At 46.2% G+C, this 16,960-nt stretch overlaps 3 protein-coding genes across 4 annotated transcripts; 2 read left to right on the top strand and 1 right to left on the bottom strand.

Annotated features, from left to right (window-relative positions):
* Positions 1-1,920: 1,920 nt before the first annotated feature.
* Positions 1,921-9,081, bottom strand: LOC108035447 (glycerol kinase). 2 transcript variants are annotated; one of them, XM_017111082.3, is made up of 3 exons: positions 8,900-9,081; positions 3,552-4,178; positions 1,921-3,460 (listed from the first exon to the last, which is right to left on the bottom strand). In XM_017111082.3, the coding sequence occupies exons 2-3, from the start codon at positions 4,171-4,173 to the stop codon at positions 2,352-2,354; spliced, it is 1,731 nt and encodes a 576-aa protein (XP_016966571.1). In that variant the 5' UTR covers positions 4,174-4,178; positions 8,900-9,081; the 3' UTR covers positions 1,921-2,351. The 2 variants fall into 2 exon arrangements, with proteins under 2 accessions (XP_016966571.1, XP_016966572.1); XM_017111083.3 differs by lacking the exon at positions 8,900-9,081 and adding an exon at positions 5,476-5,659.
* A 732-nt stretch (positions 9,082-9,813) lies between these two features.
* Positions 9,814-11,661, top strand: LOC108034539 (uncharacterized). The gene is made up of 2 exons (XM_017109465.3): positions 9,814-10,826; positions 10,883-11,661. Exons 1-2 carry the CDS (start codon positions 10,022-10,024, stop codon positions 11,560-11,562), a joined length of 1,485 nt encoding a protein of 494 aa, XP_016964954.1. The 5' UTR covers positions 9,814-10,021; the 3' UTR covers positions 11,563-11,661.
* A 306-nt stretch (positions 11,662-11,967) lies between these two features.
* LOC108035666 (WD repeat-containing protein 35) lies at positions 11,968-16,559 on the top strand. The gene is made up of 9 exons (XM_017111374.3): positions 11,968-12,264; positions 12,324-12,435; positions 12,697-13,133; positions 13,189-13,363; positions 13,420-13,992; positions 14,047-14,150; positions 14,203-14,495; positions 14,549-16,249; positions 16,306-16,559. The coding sequence occupies exons 1-9, from the start codon at positions 12,241-12,243 to the stop codon at positions 16,496-16,498; spliced, it is 3,612 nt and encodes a 1,203-aa protein (XP_016966863.1). The 5' UTR covers positions 11,968-12,240; the 3' UTR covers positions 16,499-16,559.
* Positions 16,560-16,960: the final 401 nt, after the last annotated feature.

Here is a 16,960-nt window from a genome sequence, read left to right as displayed (position 1 = left end):
CACGATTACCTTTTCCCCTGCTGAGCGTCTACCTGGATGCGGATGGCACTACCTTAACTACAACCTCTGGTGTTGTTATTGTCGTTGGCAACCTGCACGCCAGAATCCATGTGAGAACCCATTTTATGAGTGCGGGCTTGTATTCGTGTTGAGGTAATCGGTAGATCCAATTTAAATGAGATCCCAGCTGAAATGCGTACAGTGGATACTGGCTAACTTGTCTGACTGCTGATAAGGGGTTGGAAATGGACCCCTGATGTTCAGTGGTTTTTCTAGGTTGATTAAGCGCACCTCTTCACCCTTTTTGAGGTTTTCCCAGAGTTTCCTCCGTGAATTAGAGTCGCACAGTGGGTGTCCACTAAAAGTATTTCCAAATTCCATTCATTGTAACAAAACAGAAACTGAAAAATAGGAAAATATAGAGATTGGTGACCCAGACGTGTGACTTAATCCTATTATTACGGACTCAAATTTGTTTTTGTCGTTTACCTCCCTACTTCTAAAATGCACTTGCAAAAAGTTGAAAGTCAACAAGTTCATTAAATGGCTTTTTATGTAGGGCATTATCAAAAAGATTCTTTGGAAATATTGGTGGGGGCTTGCATTTCACAATCACCGCCAAGGCCGACTAATTAGTCTGCTAGCTTCGTCTATTTAAGCAACCTGATATCTGCTTTTCTATCCCCGGACACACCTTAAAGTGTTAACAGCGTTTAAATACCACCCTCTCCAGTAACAAAGCACACACCCACATCCTATTAATCAATCGATTACCTTAGTCATATTACCTTAGTCATATTTAACTGATACCTGACATTTCCGTTCCGTGATAACGCACCTGATATTGGAACGGACCCCACCTTGGGTGAGATTGTACCCTGGGATACTCTAGATAGGAGTATAACGGTAGAGTTCTTATAAATTTAAATCAAGATGGTAATTCATGATACGTTAAAAGCTTGAAATGCTTGCTGTTTTGTATTCTTTCCCTCTTGCCAAAATGATACTACCAATCTGAAGGCCATAGGTATTACAGAAAAATCGAACATGAAAATTAGTTAAAATTTGTACCCTTGTCAAAAAAGAAACTTTTAATGTGGAATACTATATAATTCAAAAACAAACTCATAGAGGTATCCCACGTTTAAATCGGGATCAAATTACTGAAGTTATAAAATCTAGAAGTCGAGTTTTGGGTCTCCATTCCGAAGGCCCTAGGATTTACTGAAAAATGGAACATAAAAATAGGTTTAAATTTTGACTTCGTTAAAAAGGAAACTATTGATGGATAATTTTAGAGAATTCAACCACAAACGCATAGAGATATACCACGTCAAAATCGGGATCAAATTACTCAAGTTATGGAATTAAGAAGTCGAGTTTTGGGTATCCATTCTGAAAGCCCTTGGCTTTACAGAAAAATCGAACATGAAAATGGGTTAAAATTTTGACTCTCGTCAAAAACAAAACTTATAATGGATTATATTAGAGAATTCAATTACAAACTTATAGAGGTATCCCACGACTAAATCGGGATCCAATTACTCAAGTTATGGAATTAGGAAGTCGAGTTTTGGGTATCCATTCTGAAAGCCCTTGGCTTTACGGAAAAATCGAACATGAAAATGGGTTAAAATTTTGACTCTCGTTAAAAACAAAACTTATAATGGATTATATTAGAGAATTCAACCACAAACTTATAGAGGTATCCCACGACTAAATCGGGATCCAATTACTGAAGTTATGGAACGTAAAAGTCTAGTTTTGGTATCCTCCAATTCTACTCCTCTTCTAGAGTATTCCGTCTTCGAATTCTTCCGACTACTTCAACGTGTTATCTCCTTTTTTTACTGGGGGCTTAATCAACGATTGAGCAAATATTGCACTAAAACTCCAGGCAAATCGCAATAAGACGCCAGATTTTCGTTTCGTATTATTTCTGTTTATTGTTTAAGGGGTGTAATCACTACATATACATACACATACGAGTACGGAACTTAAATTAGAAATGTCGTTTGCACTTTGGCTATATACAATTCCGCTGATATGGCCGTGCGTGGAGCGCGGACAGACAGCCATCGTCAATGGAACTACGGCTAGGACGTACAGAATATGCAACGAAAACACGATAAGATAGTCAGGCTACAGGATACTTAAAGTAGGTCGGAGCGTAGTCCAGAGACCTTGGTCTTGGTTCAGCTCTAAGTAAGCAACTATTTACAGGGCTTAAAGCACGTTCAATCACCCATTGTCCTTTGAGGACTATGTACAGTGTGAAAGATCCAAACGAAATCCGGACAAAAAAATTATTATCACAACCGAGAATCGATCCGAATGTCAGGCAGCATTCTTTACTGGCCACTGGCGGCGAGGGAATGCACCAGCATGGCGAAGGTGCTGATGAGGAAGATGCTCGCCGGCAGCGAGGACAGCATGCGGTAGTTCTCCTCCGTATGCTCCCGCGACTTCTTCTGCTTGATGACCCATCCCAAACTGCGCTCCACAGCCCGCTTCCACTTGCCGTATCGCTCCTTTCGCTCCACCTCCGTGGTGGTGGCCAGGAAGGTGTCGTAGTGCACGTTCTCGTAGTATCGCTTCTCGGGCTCGAACTGGCAGAGATCCACACCCTCTGCTTGGGCGGCACACATGGCAGCGCCGAAGGCCGTGGAGTCCATCAGCTGGGAACGGAAGACAGGCAAGCCAATGGTATCCGCCTGGAGCTGCATCAGCAGGTTGTTTGTGGTCAGCTTGCCATCGGCATGGAGTTTGTTGATCTCGTAGCCGCACTCCTGATGCATGCACTCCAGGATGTCGCGGGTCTGGAAGCAGATGCTCTCCAGCGCAGCCCTCACTATGTGATTCTTGCGTGTGAACTGCGTCAGTCCAATGATGATACCACGAGCATTCTGCCGCCAGTAGGGAGCATATAATCCTGTGAAGGCGGGCACAAAGTACACATCCCCCGATGTGGGCACCATCTCAGCATACTTCTCCGCGTCCCTAGAGTCCGGAAGGATGCGCACTTTATTTTGCAGCCAGGATAGCGCATGTCCGGCGACCGAAACAGCTCCCTCGATGGCGTAGATCGTCGGTGCCTGGGGACCCAGTTTGTAGGCCACGGTAGTCAGTAGTCCGTGCCTTGAGAAGACGGGCTTATCGCCCGTATTGCACAGCAGGAAGCAACCGGATCGATATGTGTTCTTCGTCTGGCCCGGCTTGACGCACATCTGACCCAGTAGCGATGCCTGCTGGTTGCCCATGATCCCGCTAAGGGTCATTCCACGCAGCGGACTACGCTCCGAAGTGATCTTGCCAAAAACCTCCGAACAGCTGTGGATGGTGGGCAGCATGTCCTCCTTGATGCCGAACGTTTTGAGCAGCACGGGATCCCAGCTTTGGGTCTCCAGATTCATGAGCAGAGTGCGGGAGGCATTCGTCACGTCCGTGATGTGGAGTGCACCTGGGGATACAAAAAGCAGCCAGTAAGTAATAGATTTTAAAGGAAAAAGAATTATATACGTTTATCCTCCAGGATGTGGAGGATAACTTACCATTTGTCAAGTTCCAGACGATCCAACTGTCGACTGTGCCCGCCTTCGCCCGCCTCTCCCGGATGGCCTGTCGCACCTCAGGCACATTGTCCCGCAGCCAGCGGATCTTCAGGGCCGAGAAGTACGTGGAGATGGGCAGACCAGTGCTGCTGCGAAAGTGGTTCGGGTCCTGGACCTTGGCCACAATCTGCTCGACTGTAGTGCTGGTCCGGATGTCCTTCCACAGGAGCGCATTGTACAGGGGCTTGCCGGTGACCGCATCCCAGACGATTGTCGTCTCACGCTGGTTCGTGATGCCAATTGTGGCGATGTCGCTGGCGGAGAAGCCCAGCTCGGGCAGCTGCTTGATGGCCTCCTCGGCGCACTTGTTGATCGAGGCCATCATCTCCAGCGGATCCTGCTCGTACCAGCCATCCTGAGGCGAGATCACGCCCAACTCCACCCGGTGTGCGACGATCTCCTTGAAGTCCGGCGTGGTGTAGATGGAGAAGCCAATGGTCTTGGTGCCCTCATCGATGACTCCGACCAGGCCGGTGTGCTGGATCAGCGACTGCTTGCGCAGCTCCTTGCTGCGGAAAGGCACATCCGCACTCGAGTGGGGTAAGTTCTTGCCCTCAGTCATGCTGCCTGCAAGATAGGAAACCGATTAGATAAGCCAGTTGCATAATAATGGCTGGTTAAGAGGGTTCAAAAACAAAGTTTATAAATAAAATGCTTCAGATTAACACTAAAAATGCTTAACCTACATTTTTGAATAAAACATCTAGCTTTAATAATCTTCGTTTATGACTTGTAAATTACCAAGGAATGATAAAGACCATAAATACTTTATTATCTAATAGTAATATTTTTCTGTCGCCTATTAAATGACACCTCGAAAAACCCAAAAGCTTTAAATGAACGCATTCAAGGTACTTCCGCTGGAGGTTCGACCAATATTTCAAGCACAATAACCATAAAATCATTTGGTGATAACGGTCTAAGATAATGTTCAAAGGCTGTGGAGAGCAATCATCGCTTCATATCACCTGCTGTATGACATATACCCTCCAGTATTCACACTGTCAGGGGGACCTGTGTGGACATATGGACATTGTGGACCTGCCGAGCGATATGATCTGGAATGGACTTGTGTACGTACACGAGACCGTTGTGCTCGAGCACTTGTTTGGCCATTGTTTGACTTTGTACCCGCCGGGCCCGTCGGGGGGCTGGATTGCCATTCCCATTCAGAATCTAATGGTCGAGCCCTCTTCCCACTCTCACACAGAGACACAGTTGTTGTTAACAGCACCAAACACTTATCGCTCGGACTTGGAGCTCCGCCGCCCTAAACGGGGGCCAGAAACTGGAATACATAAATTATGGTAAACTACTGAGTCGAGATTGCGGTCCCTGCGACAAGGTCAAGTGCTCGGAGCAGAGATAAGACCCTAATGATCGAGTGCACTGGGTGATTTGCCGGACTACATATACATGGGTTTTTTATTTTACCGCTCGGTAAGCTCATACAGATTTACACTCGAAAACTTTCCACAGTTTTCTGGCTTTCCGCATTCATCTGGAATTCAATTTATTTTTTATCTGAGAACATTTCTGTTTTATGACCGAGTACTTTCGTTAAGCACTGTACTCTGATAAGCAGCTATCGATACACGATCCATAAACTGTTATGTTACCAGGAATCGCAGATTAGATATGGAAAGCACTTTTTTAGTGGGCTGATCGGGCGCTATTTGCCCACCCACTTGCTGGCAATGTTCAAATGAAATTCATCAAAGAATTAAAAGGGATAATTTACGAGAGTTCAAATAACAAGGGATAATTTACGATATCTGCGATAACAATTAACAACATACGATAACTTCGATAACGATTAATGGTATTTAATGAGCTGTTTGACATTGCATTGTTGCTTCCTCACTTTTTATATTCGATTGTTGTTTATGGCGCTGCTGATAACACACTTGTTTAAATATATTTAAAATCTAGAAGAGAGCGCCGCAGGAAAGTGGAAAGCTGAAGAGACGGGAATCGATCGAAAGAGAGGAGCAAAGCGCGACGAATAAAAACACAACCGACCGCAACGAGCGCCAAAATGTATCTGAAAGTCGAAAATCAAACGATTCGAAGGCGCGGCAGCGCATTGAAAAGCTTTTAGTACTCGACCATGTATTGGACGTGTGGATGGGCATTCGGACTGGGCAAGTCGGGGACGCTACGAGTCTACTACCGACTACTACTACCCATCGACCAGACCCAATAAAACCGGCAGTAGCAACAACATAGCTGATAGCTGATAAGACAAGCCGCCAAAGAGCGGCGATGTCTGGGTCGGCGGGTGGATGTGGATTAGGGGGTCGACTGGTGGGTGGTGGACTGGTGGGCATGGTGGGGGTGGTGCTGCCGCAGACGCTTCTCGGTGCAATAAACTGCCAACTGGTTGCGCCAGATGCCGGCAGCCTTGGCATTTAAAACATACGCATTTGCATTTCTCCCCAGACGGATATAACCCGGTACAGTGGGTCCATTATATTGCAAGTGGAAGCAATTAATCTAAGATAAATATTTTCCAACTCCAATTATACAGCATGTGCTAATTTGGAGTACAATAGTAACCACTTAAACGTTAACTAATGGCCTTTTCCCACCCAGTCAAGAAAAAGTACATATATTTTCCCAATCCAAATGTCAAATAAATCAGAGAGATAGAAAGCATAAAAAAGCTCCAAACCATAAATCTTAAAATAGCGCAGAAGATTTGAAAATCTTTTAGAGAACACAAAAAGGTCTCGCTTTGATTTCGCCCTATCAACAGTGGAAAATTACAAATTTGTCTGGTTCCAATCTCAAGAAATTATGAAAATGATAATGCTACAATAATCGTAAAATACCTAATGGAACTGGCATGTGAATAGGCAATGATCAGGGGAACTAATCTCTGTAACCACTGTAAACAGCTGGGATTCCCATGGAATCAAGCCCCTCCAAGGGAATGCAATTAGGGATTGCTACGGCATCTTTATAGCTGCGTATCGCTGGTAATATACCCATTTTTCTACAATTATGCACACGTAATGTCGCTTTTCAGGGGCGGAAATTATTCCGCTGAACTTATCCCGCTCACATAAATTCTTCAGCTTTTCAAAGACAATCCGCATACGCAATCTCACGTGTGGGCGTCCATTCAGCTCATACCTATAGGCCGGGCTATTTAAAGATACAGCAAATATTAGAAATATTCCATTGAGGGGCAAACAAATAAAACAAACGGAATTCATGTGACATCCTCAAGAGCAGGCCAAGAAAACGAAATAAAGCAATATGCAAACGATTGTATTTAAATATTTGCATCCATTAAGCAAAAAGGGGGAGTGTGTTCGTTCGCTCGCTCGTTCGGTGGTTATATAAACGCCGATCTAGAGTTAATGAAGTCGTTTTGGGCAACTAAAGCGACTTCATTAAAGCCAAGAGTCACTGTGACAGTATACATATGCATGTGCCTTGTGTGTTGGCCCACAAACGCAAGCAATTTGGTCCGACTTGATGGCCTTAAGTGGGGTATTGATGGTTGAGTTGGGGTACATAAGGAAAGCAGTGCTGTTTAAGTGCCAGTTAAGATGTTCGAATGACATATAGATAAAAAACAGTGCTTTTGAGAGAAAATATTATAAAAAATGTTTTTTTTCCCAATAAATATTCCCTAATTTTCAACCACAGGGTACTTTTAAGTCGACTTCAGCGTCGAGCACTATGATAATGAATTGTATTTCCTTTCTGTGCAATTTTTGTTTACTCATTTACCCCTGCTTATGTGCAAAGTGGGAGTGTATATCTCTGTAGAACCAAGTTAAGTCATTGTAAATTATCGTGTTATTACTGGCCTGCAATTTCAGTCACAATATCAGAGTTTTACTGGCAATTATCAAATAGACGTATGCGATTCTTTTTATTTGCACCTCGCCTTATGCTTCTTTTGTTCTCTTTTGTAAATCGTGTAATTCGAGTGCAAGTAGTGCCATAAATGGGGTACAAAGGTTCACTAAATTTTTTGCACCTACATGCATAAATTAAATTACTCATTCGCCCTGTGGACTTTATTTAGCCGGCTTATCACAAGCGTATCGTATGAGTCCATTTCTCCATCGAAATGATTGCAGAAATATTTGCTGCCTGCTGATAAGGCCTCTGTGTTTGTTGTGATTGCATTTTATTGCTGGGTGCGCCGATGTTTTTGATATGTCGATCAGTAATTGCAGTGCAAAAGGGGGAGACGGAGGCTACTGAACATGTAATGAAATTCCCAGTCACGTCAGGTCAAAGGTCACTCGATTAGCAAGCTTCCCAGGCGCCATCTAATTGCTTCATCATCTAGTTGCATCTAGAATAATGTGCACACGTTTTCGAGAGAGGGTTGTTGGTGGACGCACTTGAAAGCTTTTACAGGCTGAAAAAATATTTACTCCACATTATTTTATTTAGCTAATAATAACAAATGTGTTATATTATTGTGTTGTCAATTAAAAAAAAACAGAGGATTGTGCAGTTAATAATTAAAGTAACTTTATTGATTCACGTGGTACTCAGATACATTTGTATCTTTATTTTAAAAATCTATCATTAATTTTTGGAATTATATTTATTTCTACAAAGATTTTTAAAATATTTGTTTTTAACATTAATTATTATTTTTTGGAATTTATAAATATATTTTTTAATACTTTGTTACCAATTCTATTTAAATTTGACACTTTGCGATCTTTGTTTTGTTTAGTGCAGCGGCCGACACCCAGCCACACCTATATTTAAAATTTTCTTTAGCACTTGCCTGCAATTTGTTACGTAAACGTAAATTGCAACAATATTTAGAAAACAAACTGCACCTTTTGCTTCCGCATCGGCGATCTCGCTGCGTCGAGCGTTCGCGTTTGAATGTTTTTATTTATCGGGCTGAACAACAAAGGCCTACGTATGGTGTAATGATCAGAGGGGAGCAAAGTGGGTGGAAGCGCAGCCGCTCACGTGGTTTTTCAGCACGAACACAAATTTAATCAATATTACAACAGGCGGCGGCTGTTGCCTACGTCATCAGTGGGACAAGCCCCTCGAAAGCTGCATTCTGATTGGTCCGCCGCCCCATGACGTCACAAGCAGGGGAAGCACAACAAAGCTGCGTAGTGTGCACTCGAACAAGCCACAATTTAACCTCAATCACTAAGTGAGGCGACTAATTAAAAAATTAGCTCATCTCTGAATTAACACTTTACTTAATAAGCCTCAATTAACAAGCTATTAAGTAATAAAAGCACAGAAAAAACAAAACACGTGCCGGCACCAGGCTAACTCACCCACATTGACACTGCCCTAGCTTAATTTCAGGTTGAGCTGGTCAATAGCCATAAACTAGATGTCCGACGTTAGGTCGGCGCACTTTATTTGCAGGATAAACAACATTTTACGGCCCCTTTGCGGTTTTATCGCTTTGCAACCGCAGACGAGCCTCTTTTTCTCCAACTCAACGAAGGCACTAAAAAATACCAACTGCTTGGAGGGCTGCCAGATGGGCGGCACTTAGTTGCAGTCCGTTGCGAGCTATCGAGTTTGGTCAATCGATTACAAGAGCGCGCATTCAAATTTAAATAAAATGTAATTGTAATAAATTGGTTTTGAAAAGGTTCAATAACTTTTGGGTATGAGTAAAAAAGTAAGCCAATAAAAATATTTCGGGTATGTTTTGAACTATGGGTTTGGCTCACAGAGGAACTCCCTCTAAAGAACAGATTGGTGGCGAAACCGCAGCCGTACAAATAATTAAATCATTCTTTCAGTTGGCAAATAAGTTTATAAATGTATAAATACATATCTGGGGACAGGAATGACACATTGGTGATATATTTCCCCAGTGCTTTCGGTTTTCAACGTTCTGCGCCTGCCATTTGCTGCGCTTATTTATTCCAGTCCCTTCCCTAATGTCACAACGCTCCGTAAACGCAAAGTTCGGTTTGGATTTTTCAGTAGCTAATTATTGTGAGGTGTGAAAACTTTTAAATTAAGTAAACAAAGCATAGATAAGAACTCTGCGTAGCTACAGACAGAGAAAAAATGAGGACAGCCGTTGAAAAAACCTTGTCAAGAAATAGTTATCCCTGATCTTGAAGAGATCCAGTTCCTTGCGACATGTCTTTTAGACAGGCATTTCTTATCACTGCTCTTCAACTTCCAAAAGGAACGCCGCGATTCAGCTGCTATCAGTATGAGCGACAGTCTAATGTTTGAAGTTTAACGAATTCCGAATTACGTATTTCGAGTTTTGTGTTTTTTATTGAGACCCGCATCGAACGGCTATGACTATGCCTATCACTCGGCTTGCGATAAGTGGCGACTATCAGCAGGCAGATTAAGTGCTAGTTTTATCAGCCCGCTGGCGAGTAAGGGAGTCCAAGGGTATCCCGTAGCCGTAGCCAGTCGCCATGGGCAGTCGAGCGACAGAGGAACCCATTCCCGACCTGAATCCGGCCAATCTCACCCTCGAGGAGCGCCTGGGACTGGGCCAGGAGTACGACTGGGACTGGAGCGACACGCTGGTGCAGAGCTGGGGGTCCCTGCTGCTGATCCTCACCACCTTCTGGTGCATCCTGCTGGCCAGAGTGGTGACGCAGAGGTTGCGTCTGCATGGCTCCCCCAATCTCTGCTACGCGGTGGAGTTCGCCCTGGTCATCCTGCCCTGCATTCTGCTCGTCACCGTTGCCGTGGATTATAGCAACTACATTGGCGTGGTGATCTTCGTGGCAACCTTGTGGTTCCTGCGGAGGAGCAGGACCCTGGACCTGGCCCGAACTCGCAACCAGTTCGACTTGGGTGGCAACCGACCCATGGCCCTGTCCGTTCTGCGTGCCCTGACCCACCTGATCACCGCTATCTGCATTCTGGCCATCGACTTTGGCAGCTTCTATCGGCCGTACCGCAAGAGCAGGCAGTATGGAGCCAAGCTGATGGACACTGGCATTGGTCTGTTTGTCTTCACCATGGCCATGGTGTCCCGGAGGTCCAGGCACTTGTCGGATCTCCGGCGGAGTGTGATATACTCAGCCATGCCCCTGATCCTCTTGGGGATGGCTCGCACTGTGGCCATTTTAATGCTCGACTATGGACAGGATGATCATGAGTATGGTCAGCACCTGAACGCCTTCTTCACCCTGGGATTCACCAAGTTCCTGGGAGCTACGGTCAGCCTTTTGGCTCGCAAGGATCTGCATTTGCTGCCTCTGGGATTTGGTAGTAGAAAAACACTTCGTTTCTTGAACTTGGTAACTAAGGAACTAATCTTCCAGGTCTCGTGGTGCTTCACCAATTTGGCCTGAGTGTCCTCGGCATCTCCGACTATGTGATGAGTGATGAAGTGGAGCGCTCCAACCTACTCAATGCGAATCGCGAGGGTCTAGTCTCCTTGCCAGGATTCGTGGCTTTGTACTTGCTATCCATATATGTGAATCGCTGGATGGTGGCCTCCAGTCTGCTGAGCTACTCCGAGTTGGTCAGGAAGCTGCGGCGTCTCTTTTGTCTGGTGCTGATCCTCTGGAGCTGGTTCGTCATCTGTGCCTATGGAGTAGGAATCTCCCGGGTCACCTGCAATCTGGGCTATGTCATATGGATGCTGGCCATTGGCAGCACCACTCTGTGGGCCAGCTTTGGAGCCATAGACTTTGTGATCAACAGCGTGATGCCGTGGGAAGCGAATCCCTCCGAGGATCAGGAGAAGGGTCTGCTGACAGCAAACTCTCCAGCCAAAGGAAGGGACAGGTCCATAGTCCCCTTTACCATCAATCAGGCGCTGAACCAAAATGGCTTGACTTTCTTCCTGGTGGCCAATGTATTAACCGGTGGCGTCAACATATTCCTCAAGCCAGAAGATCGCTCCAACTCTGAGTCCGTGGTCATCCTGCTAGTCTACATGTTTGTGGCCACTAAAGTGGCCCACGAATTGCTAAAGAGGGGCATTCGATTAGCCTAATATGCACTTGGTGTTTTCTGTGATTTCAAAGAATTTAACTTAAATATATTAGTTGTACTATTTGTAAGTAAACGGTAGTAATACAATGTGGAATTTTAATTGCAGTCTTCTTTATGGCTTGGCTTTTGCCTATCTTTATGGTCCTGCCACCCAACTTATTGGTTTGATAAGCCTGTGTGACTTTCGTTAATTGATTGGGTGTCATATTGGACAGTTATTTATTTTATTTGCTTTGGACTACATTGCGAAAGGTGCCCTAGAAATATACTATCCTATATCAGTTGGCAGTAAATGCAATCTATATTTGAGCTTCTTGCTATAAATTATCTATGAATTAAAGTAAGCAGGGTCTATAAATTCCAAAGTATATTTGGTTCAAGACCTTCAATTTCCAAATTATATCTACTTCAACATCGATATTTGGAAGAGTGCACCTTCGATAACATACAGGTGCTTCGATAGCAAAGTGTGGCAACAGGTTCTTCCCTACCAGTTACCACAAAAACCAATTAAACCACTTTATGGCCACAAAGCAGGCTTCGAGTTTTCAGCCAGCTGAGCTATAATACAAACCCATGCGAACTGGAGTTAAGATCGCCATGGCAACCATTTCGTTTTGTTGCCACAGCAAGTGGTGAAAAATAGTTAAGGGAAGACAAGTGCAATTGCAAGCCAAAGATGTTTGTTTATCTCAGCAAAAAGGTAGGCATGGCCTTAGTCTTAAGTGGATGAATAATAACTTATAAGGTCTTGATCCCCAGATCGCCATACCCAACAATGTCAAGCTCAACTGCATTGCCTGGAACAAGGAGGAGGGCTATATTGCAGTGGCCGGCACGGATGGATTGCTCAAGGTCCTGAAGTTGGATCAGGGTAGGTCTTCAAGATCTGGGTTTATGAGAAGTACCCATGGTGGTTATACCTAATAGATAGTATCTAACAACATGTTTTAGGTACATTGCAATCTACCTTTTCGTACTATCAACAGTTCGTAATGAAAAATTTCATTAATATCAAGATCAAGATATAAACAGTTCCGAAAAACGTTTATTAAAAGTGTAGATACTCATACTTTATCAACAAGATCATACCAAAACTACAAACATATTTGATAAACTAATCTTTAATCTTCAGCTTCCCCCAATGGCCAAAATAAAGGTGGCCTGGCCGCCGTCTCCAATCTGTCGATGAACCAAACACTCGATGGCCACAAGGAGTCGGTGAGGGTGGTCACCTGGAACGATGCCCAGCAGAAGCTGACCTCCTCGGACACGGACGGCGTGATCATGGTGTGGATGCTGTACAAGGGATCCTGGTACGAGGAGATGACCAACGACAGGAAGAAGTCCACGGTGGCCAGCATGAGCTGGACCTCGGATGGATCTCGGATCTGCATTGTCTATGAGGATGGCGCTATTATAGTGGGTTCCGTGGACGGCAATCGCATCTTTGGCAAGGAGCTCAAGGGAATACACCTGACTGGAGTGCAATGGAGTCCGGATAACCGGCTCATTCTGTTTGCCCTGGCCAACGGGGAGTGTCATCTGTACGATAACCAAGGGAACTTTGCTGTAAGTAGGAAGAAGGTTCCTTATTTGTAAATTCTAACTTGTCCCTATAAACCAGATGAAGCTACACATCCAGTGCGTGAGCTTAACTGGGGGTTCCTCCTCCAGGGGCCATCGCATAGCCAGCATCTGCTGGTTCAGTGGCAGGGTGCCACAGAGTCGGAAACGTCCTGTCCTGGCCATCTGCTACGAGAACGGAAGGGTGCAGATCATGAGGAATGAAAACGATGATGGTGGGTGGCTGTACAGAATCCGAATGTTATTATATAACCATGCCAATCCCTTACAGCTCCCACAATCTTCGACACTGGGATGCGCAACGTGGACGCCAAGTGGAACCATGATGGCACTGTCCTGGCCATTTGTGGCACCACTTTGGACACGGTTACCCCACCCTCGCAGCGTGACTCCAACCAGGTGTGCTTCTACTCGCCGCTGGGCAGGATCTACAGGACCCTCAAAGTTCCGGGCAGCGACATCACCTCGCTCAGTTGGGAGGGTAAATCCCTTCGCATCGCCATGGCCGTGGATTCGTTCATCTACTTCGCCAACATCCGGCCGGACTACATCTGGTGCTACTTCGAGAAGACTGTGGTGTTCCTGAACAGTGGCTCGGGTTCCAGGGACTCGCCCATGAATGTGATCACCTTCTGGAACACCGTTTCGAACCAGAGTTTCCTCAAAGAGGTGGAGCCCACTCTGTGCCTGGCCTCCAGCACTGAGCACTGCGTCCTGGGGGTTGAGTGTGTCAGCAGTAATATCAAGGAGATTGCTCTGAGTACCCTGGAGAATCGGAGTAACCCTGCGGATGACAGGGTCTACCAGTTGTTGCTGTGTAACTCCATTGGGACCACTGTGGATTGTGAGTACTATAGGTTGCTTTAAGATTCCTCTAGTCCAATCCCACCTTTTTCAGCCAAGTACACGGATATCCGACCCTGCTTTGTGGGCATCAACTCGAGCTATGTGGCCATAGCCTCCCAGGAGGAGATCCTCATCTGGCATTACCATACGCCCAAGGTGGGTAGTTAAAGCTTTCTATGCAGATCTCTTAACTGTGCTTTGCCTCCAGAGCGCCTCCAGCCTGCACAATGTGAAGACCCGCAAGGAGAAGCGTTTCCACATCGATGACACTCCCACTGGAGTGGAGATGGCCAAGGATCTGATGCTGAGCAGCAGTGATGGTCACTCCACGCAGCGTGGCATCAGTGATCCCATCTGTGCGCTGGCCCTCTCCGAGAAGCTTCTTCTAGTGGCCAGGGAATCGGGAGCCATCAATGAGTACAGCATAGCCAATGTGGCTCTGAGGAACCGCCACCTGATGAACTCCAAGGTCTACAAGATGGCCATCAACTGCAACTCCACGTGGGTACACTCTTTATCCCTTAAAAGTATTATAATATGAACTTCTAACTTAGTCGAGCTGCCATCATTGATCATATGGGAGTGATGACCCTCCTCGACCTGGATGACAACAGGGAAACCCAACTGAACTTCAGCAGGGTGGAGAGGAAGGACGTTTGGGCCGTGAGTTGGGCCAAGGACAACCCGCTGCTCTTGGCGCTGATGGAGAAGACGCGCATGTACATTTTCCGAGGCAACGATCCCGAGGAGCCCGTCTCCTGCTCCGGCTACATTTGCACCTTTGAGGACCTGGAGATCACCAGTGTCCTGTTGGATGACATCATCAGCGTGGGTGAGCTGCAGAACTCATCGCATATTATCCAGCTGAGGGTAAAGTCCCTGCGGGATACCGATGACCTCCTGGAGCATGTGGGTCTAGAGGATGCCAAGCAGTTCATCGAGGACAACCCACATCCGAGGCTCTGGAGATTGCTGGCCGAGTCTGCTCTGAAGAAACTGGAACTGGAGACGGCGGAGAACGCCTTTGTGCGGTGTGCCCACTATCCGGGGATCAAGTTGGTCAAGAGATTGAGAACCATCCACTCCAATGAGCTGCAGAGGGCGGAGATCTCTGCGTTCTACGGGGAGTTTGAGGAGGCGGAGAAGCTCTACCTGGATGCGGATCGTAGGGATCTGGCCATAGAGCTGCGCATGACCCTGTGCGATTGGTTCCGCGTGGTGCAGCTGTACAGGATGGGCGGATCGGGTGTGTCCGACCAGCAGATGGAGGTTGCCTGGCGGGAGATTGGCCACCACTTTGCCAATCTGCGCTCCTGGGAGAGTGCCAGGGAGTACTACGAGAAGTCGCACTATCTGGAGGGCTATATGGAGGCCCTGTACCATCTGGAGCAGTTCGACGATTTGGAAAAGTGCGTAGAGCGGCTGCCGGAGAAGAGCCCCCTGCTGCCGAAGCTGGCCGAGATGCTGGCCTCCGTGGGCATGTGCTCGGAGGCAGTCCAAGCTCATCTGCGCTTCGGTGACCAGAAAGCCGCCGTCTCCACCTGCGTGAATCTCCGCCAGTGGGGCGAGGCGGTGGAGCTGGCCCAGAGATTCCAGCTGCCCCAGGTGCAAACGCTGATAGCCAAGCATGCGGCCCAGCTGCTCCAGGAGGGACGGCTCAAGGAGGCCATCGAGATGCAGCGAAATGCGGGACGTCACTTGGATGCAGCTCGTCTGCTTTCCCAAATGGCCGAGCGCGAGCAGGAGAAGCGGGCTCCCCTGCTGAGGATCAAGAAGCTCTATGTCCTGGCAGCTCTCTTGGCGGAGGAGCACTTGAAGGCGGTGGCCACGCCGGAGATCGACTACGCCAGCGGCAGGAACACCCTGCTGGACTCCATTGCCCTGGAGGACGCGGCTGCCATCGAAAGGCTTTGGCACTGCGCCGAGGCTTACCACTTTATGCTCCTGGCCCAGCGGCAACTCCGCTTCGGGATCATCCACAGTGCGGTGGTCACGGCGGTCAGGCTAAGGGAATACGAGGACGTACTGCCTCCGGAGCACATCTACAGCCTGTTGGCCCTGGCCAGCTGTGCGGATCGGGCCTTTGGCACCTGCTCCAAGGCCTTCATGCAGCTGGAGCAACTGGGTCACCTGCCGGAGGCCACCCTGGCGAAATACGAGGAGCTGGCAGCAGGGATCTTCGCCAAATACGATCCGGAGGACACCGCAGGCGAGCGGGTGGATTGCTATTCCTGCGGAGTGCCAGTGCCAGATAGGTTGGTGAAATGTCATGATAGGAAAAATATTTAAAATTAATGGATTATACTTCTAGCTCACCTGCTTGCCCGGAGTGTAATGCCCGGTTCCCCGCATGCATTTCCTCCGGAAAACCCATCACCCAGCCCACGAACAACATTTGGATCTGCACCACTTGCCACCACTGTGCTGCTCCCACGGAGATCTCACGGCATCGCACCTGCCCACTGTGCCACAGTTTGATTGTGTCCATGACGGTGGAAATCTAAAAAATCTCTTAGAATTTTATTAATACTTTCACTGCTTGGCAAACTTGAGTCAGGCAATCATCTCAGTAAATAAAGTATTTATTTAAAGAAATTCACTTAAAACTTATTAAACATTTTTAAAGGCCTCTGAATCAATATAAAATAGGATATGGACTTTAAATGTTTGACACATCTAATTTAAAGTTTAATATTTAATATGTTCATTAAATTTTTTGTAGGTAAAAGTAGTTTTTTTTTTATAATTAAATTTGTATAAATGGGTTCAACTGTATTATAAAATAGGACTTTGTATTTTAAAGAAAAAGAGGGAAAACAATTAAAAAATTCTTTTTGAACTAAAGTCCTTTATCAGGACCACATAGTTTCGATACTATTCTAAAAATAATTTAATGTTTCCAATTTGTTTGCCTAATTTGCCTTTTGACCTATTATAAACTTAATACTTAAACGGTATTAAAAAAA

The sequence above is a fragment of the Drosophila biarmipes genome, chromosome 3L (genome assembly GCF_025231255.1).
Source record: "Drosophila biarmipes strain raj3 chromosome 3L, RU_DBia_V1.1, whole genome shotgun sequence".
In the NCBI taxonomy this organism is placed as follows: Eukaryota; Metazoa; Arthropoda; class Insecta; order Diptera; family Drosophilidae; genus Drosophila; species Drosophila biarmipes.
This window is presented reverse-complemented; position numbering and strand designations above follow the sequence as displayed.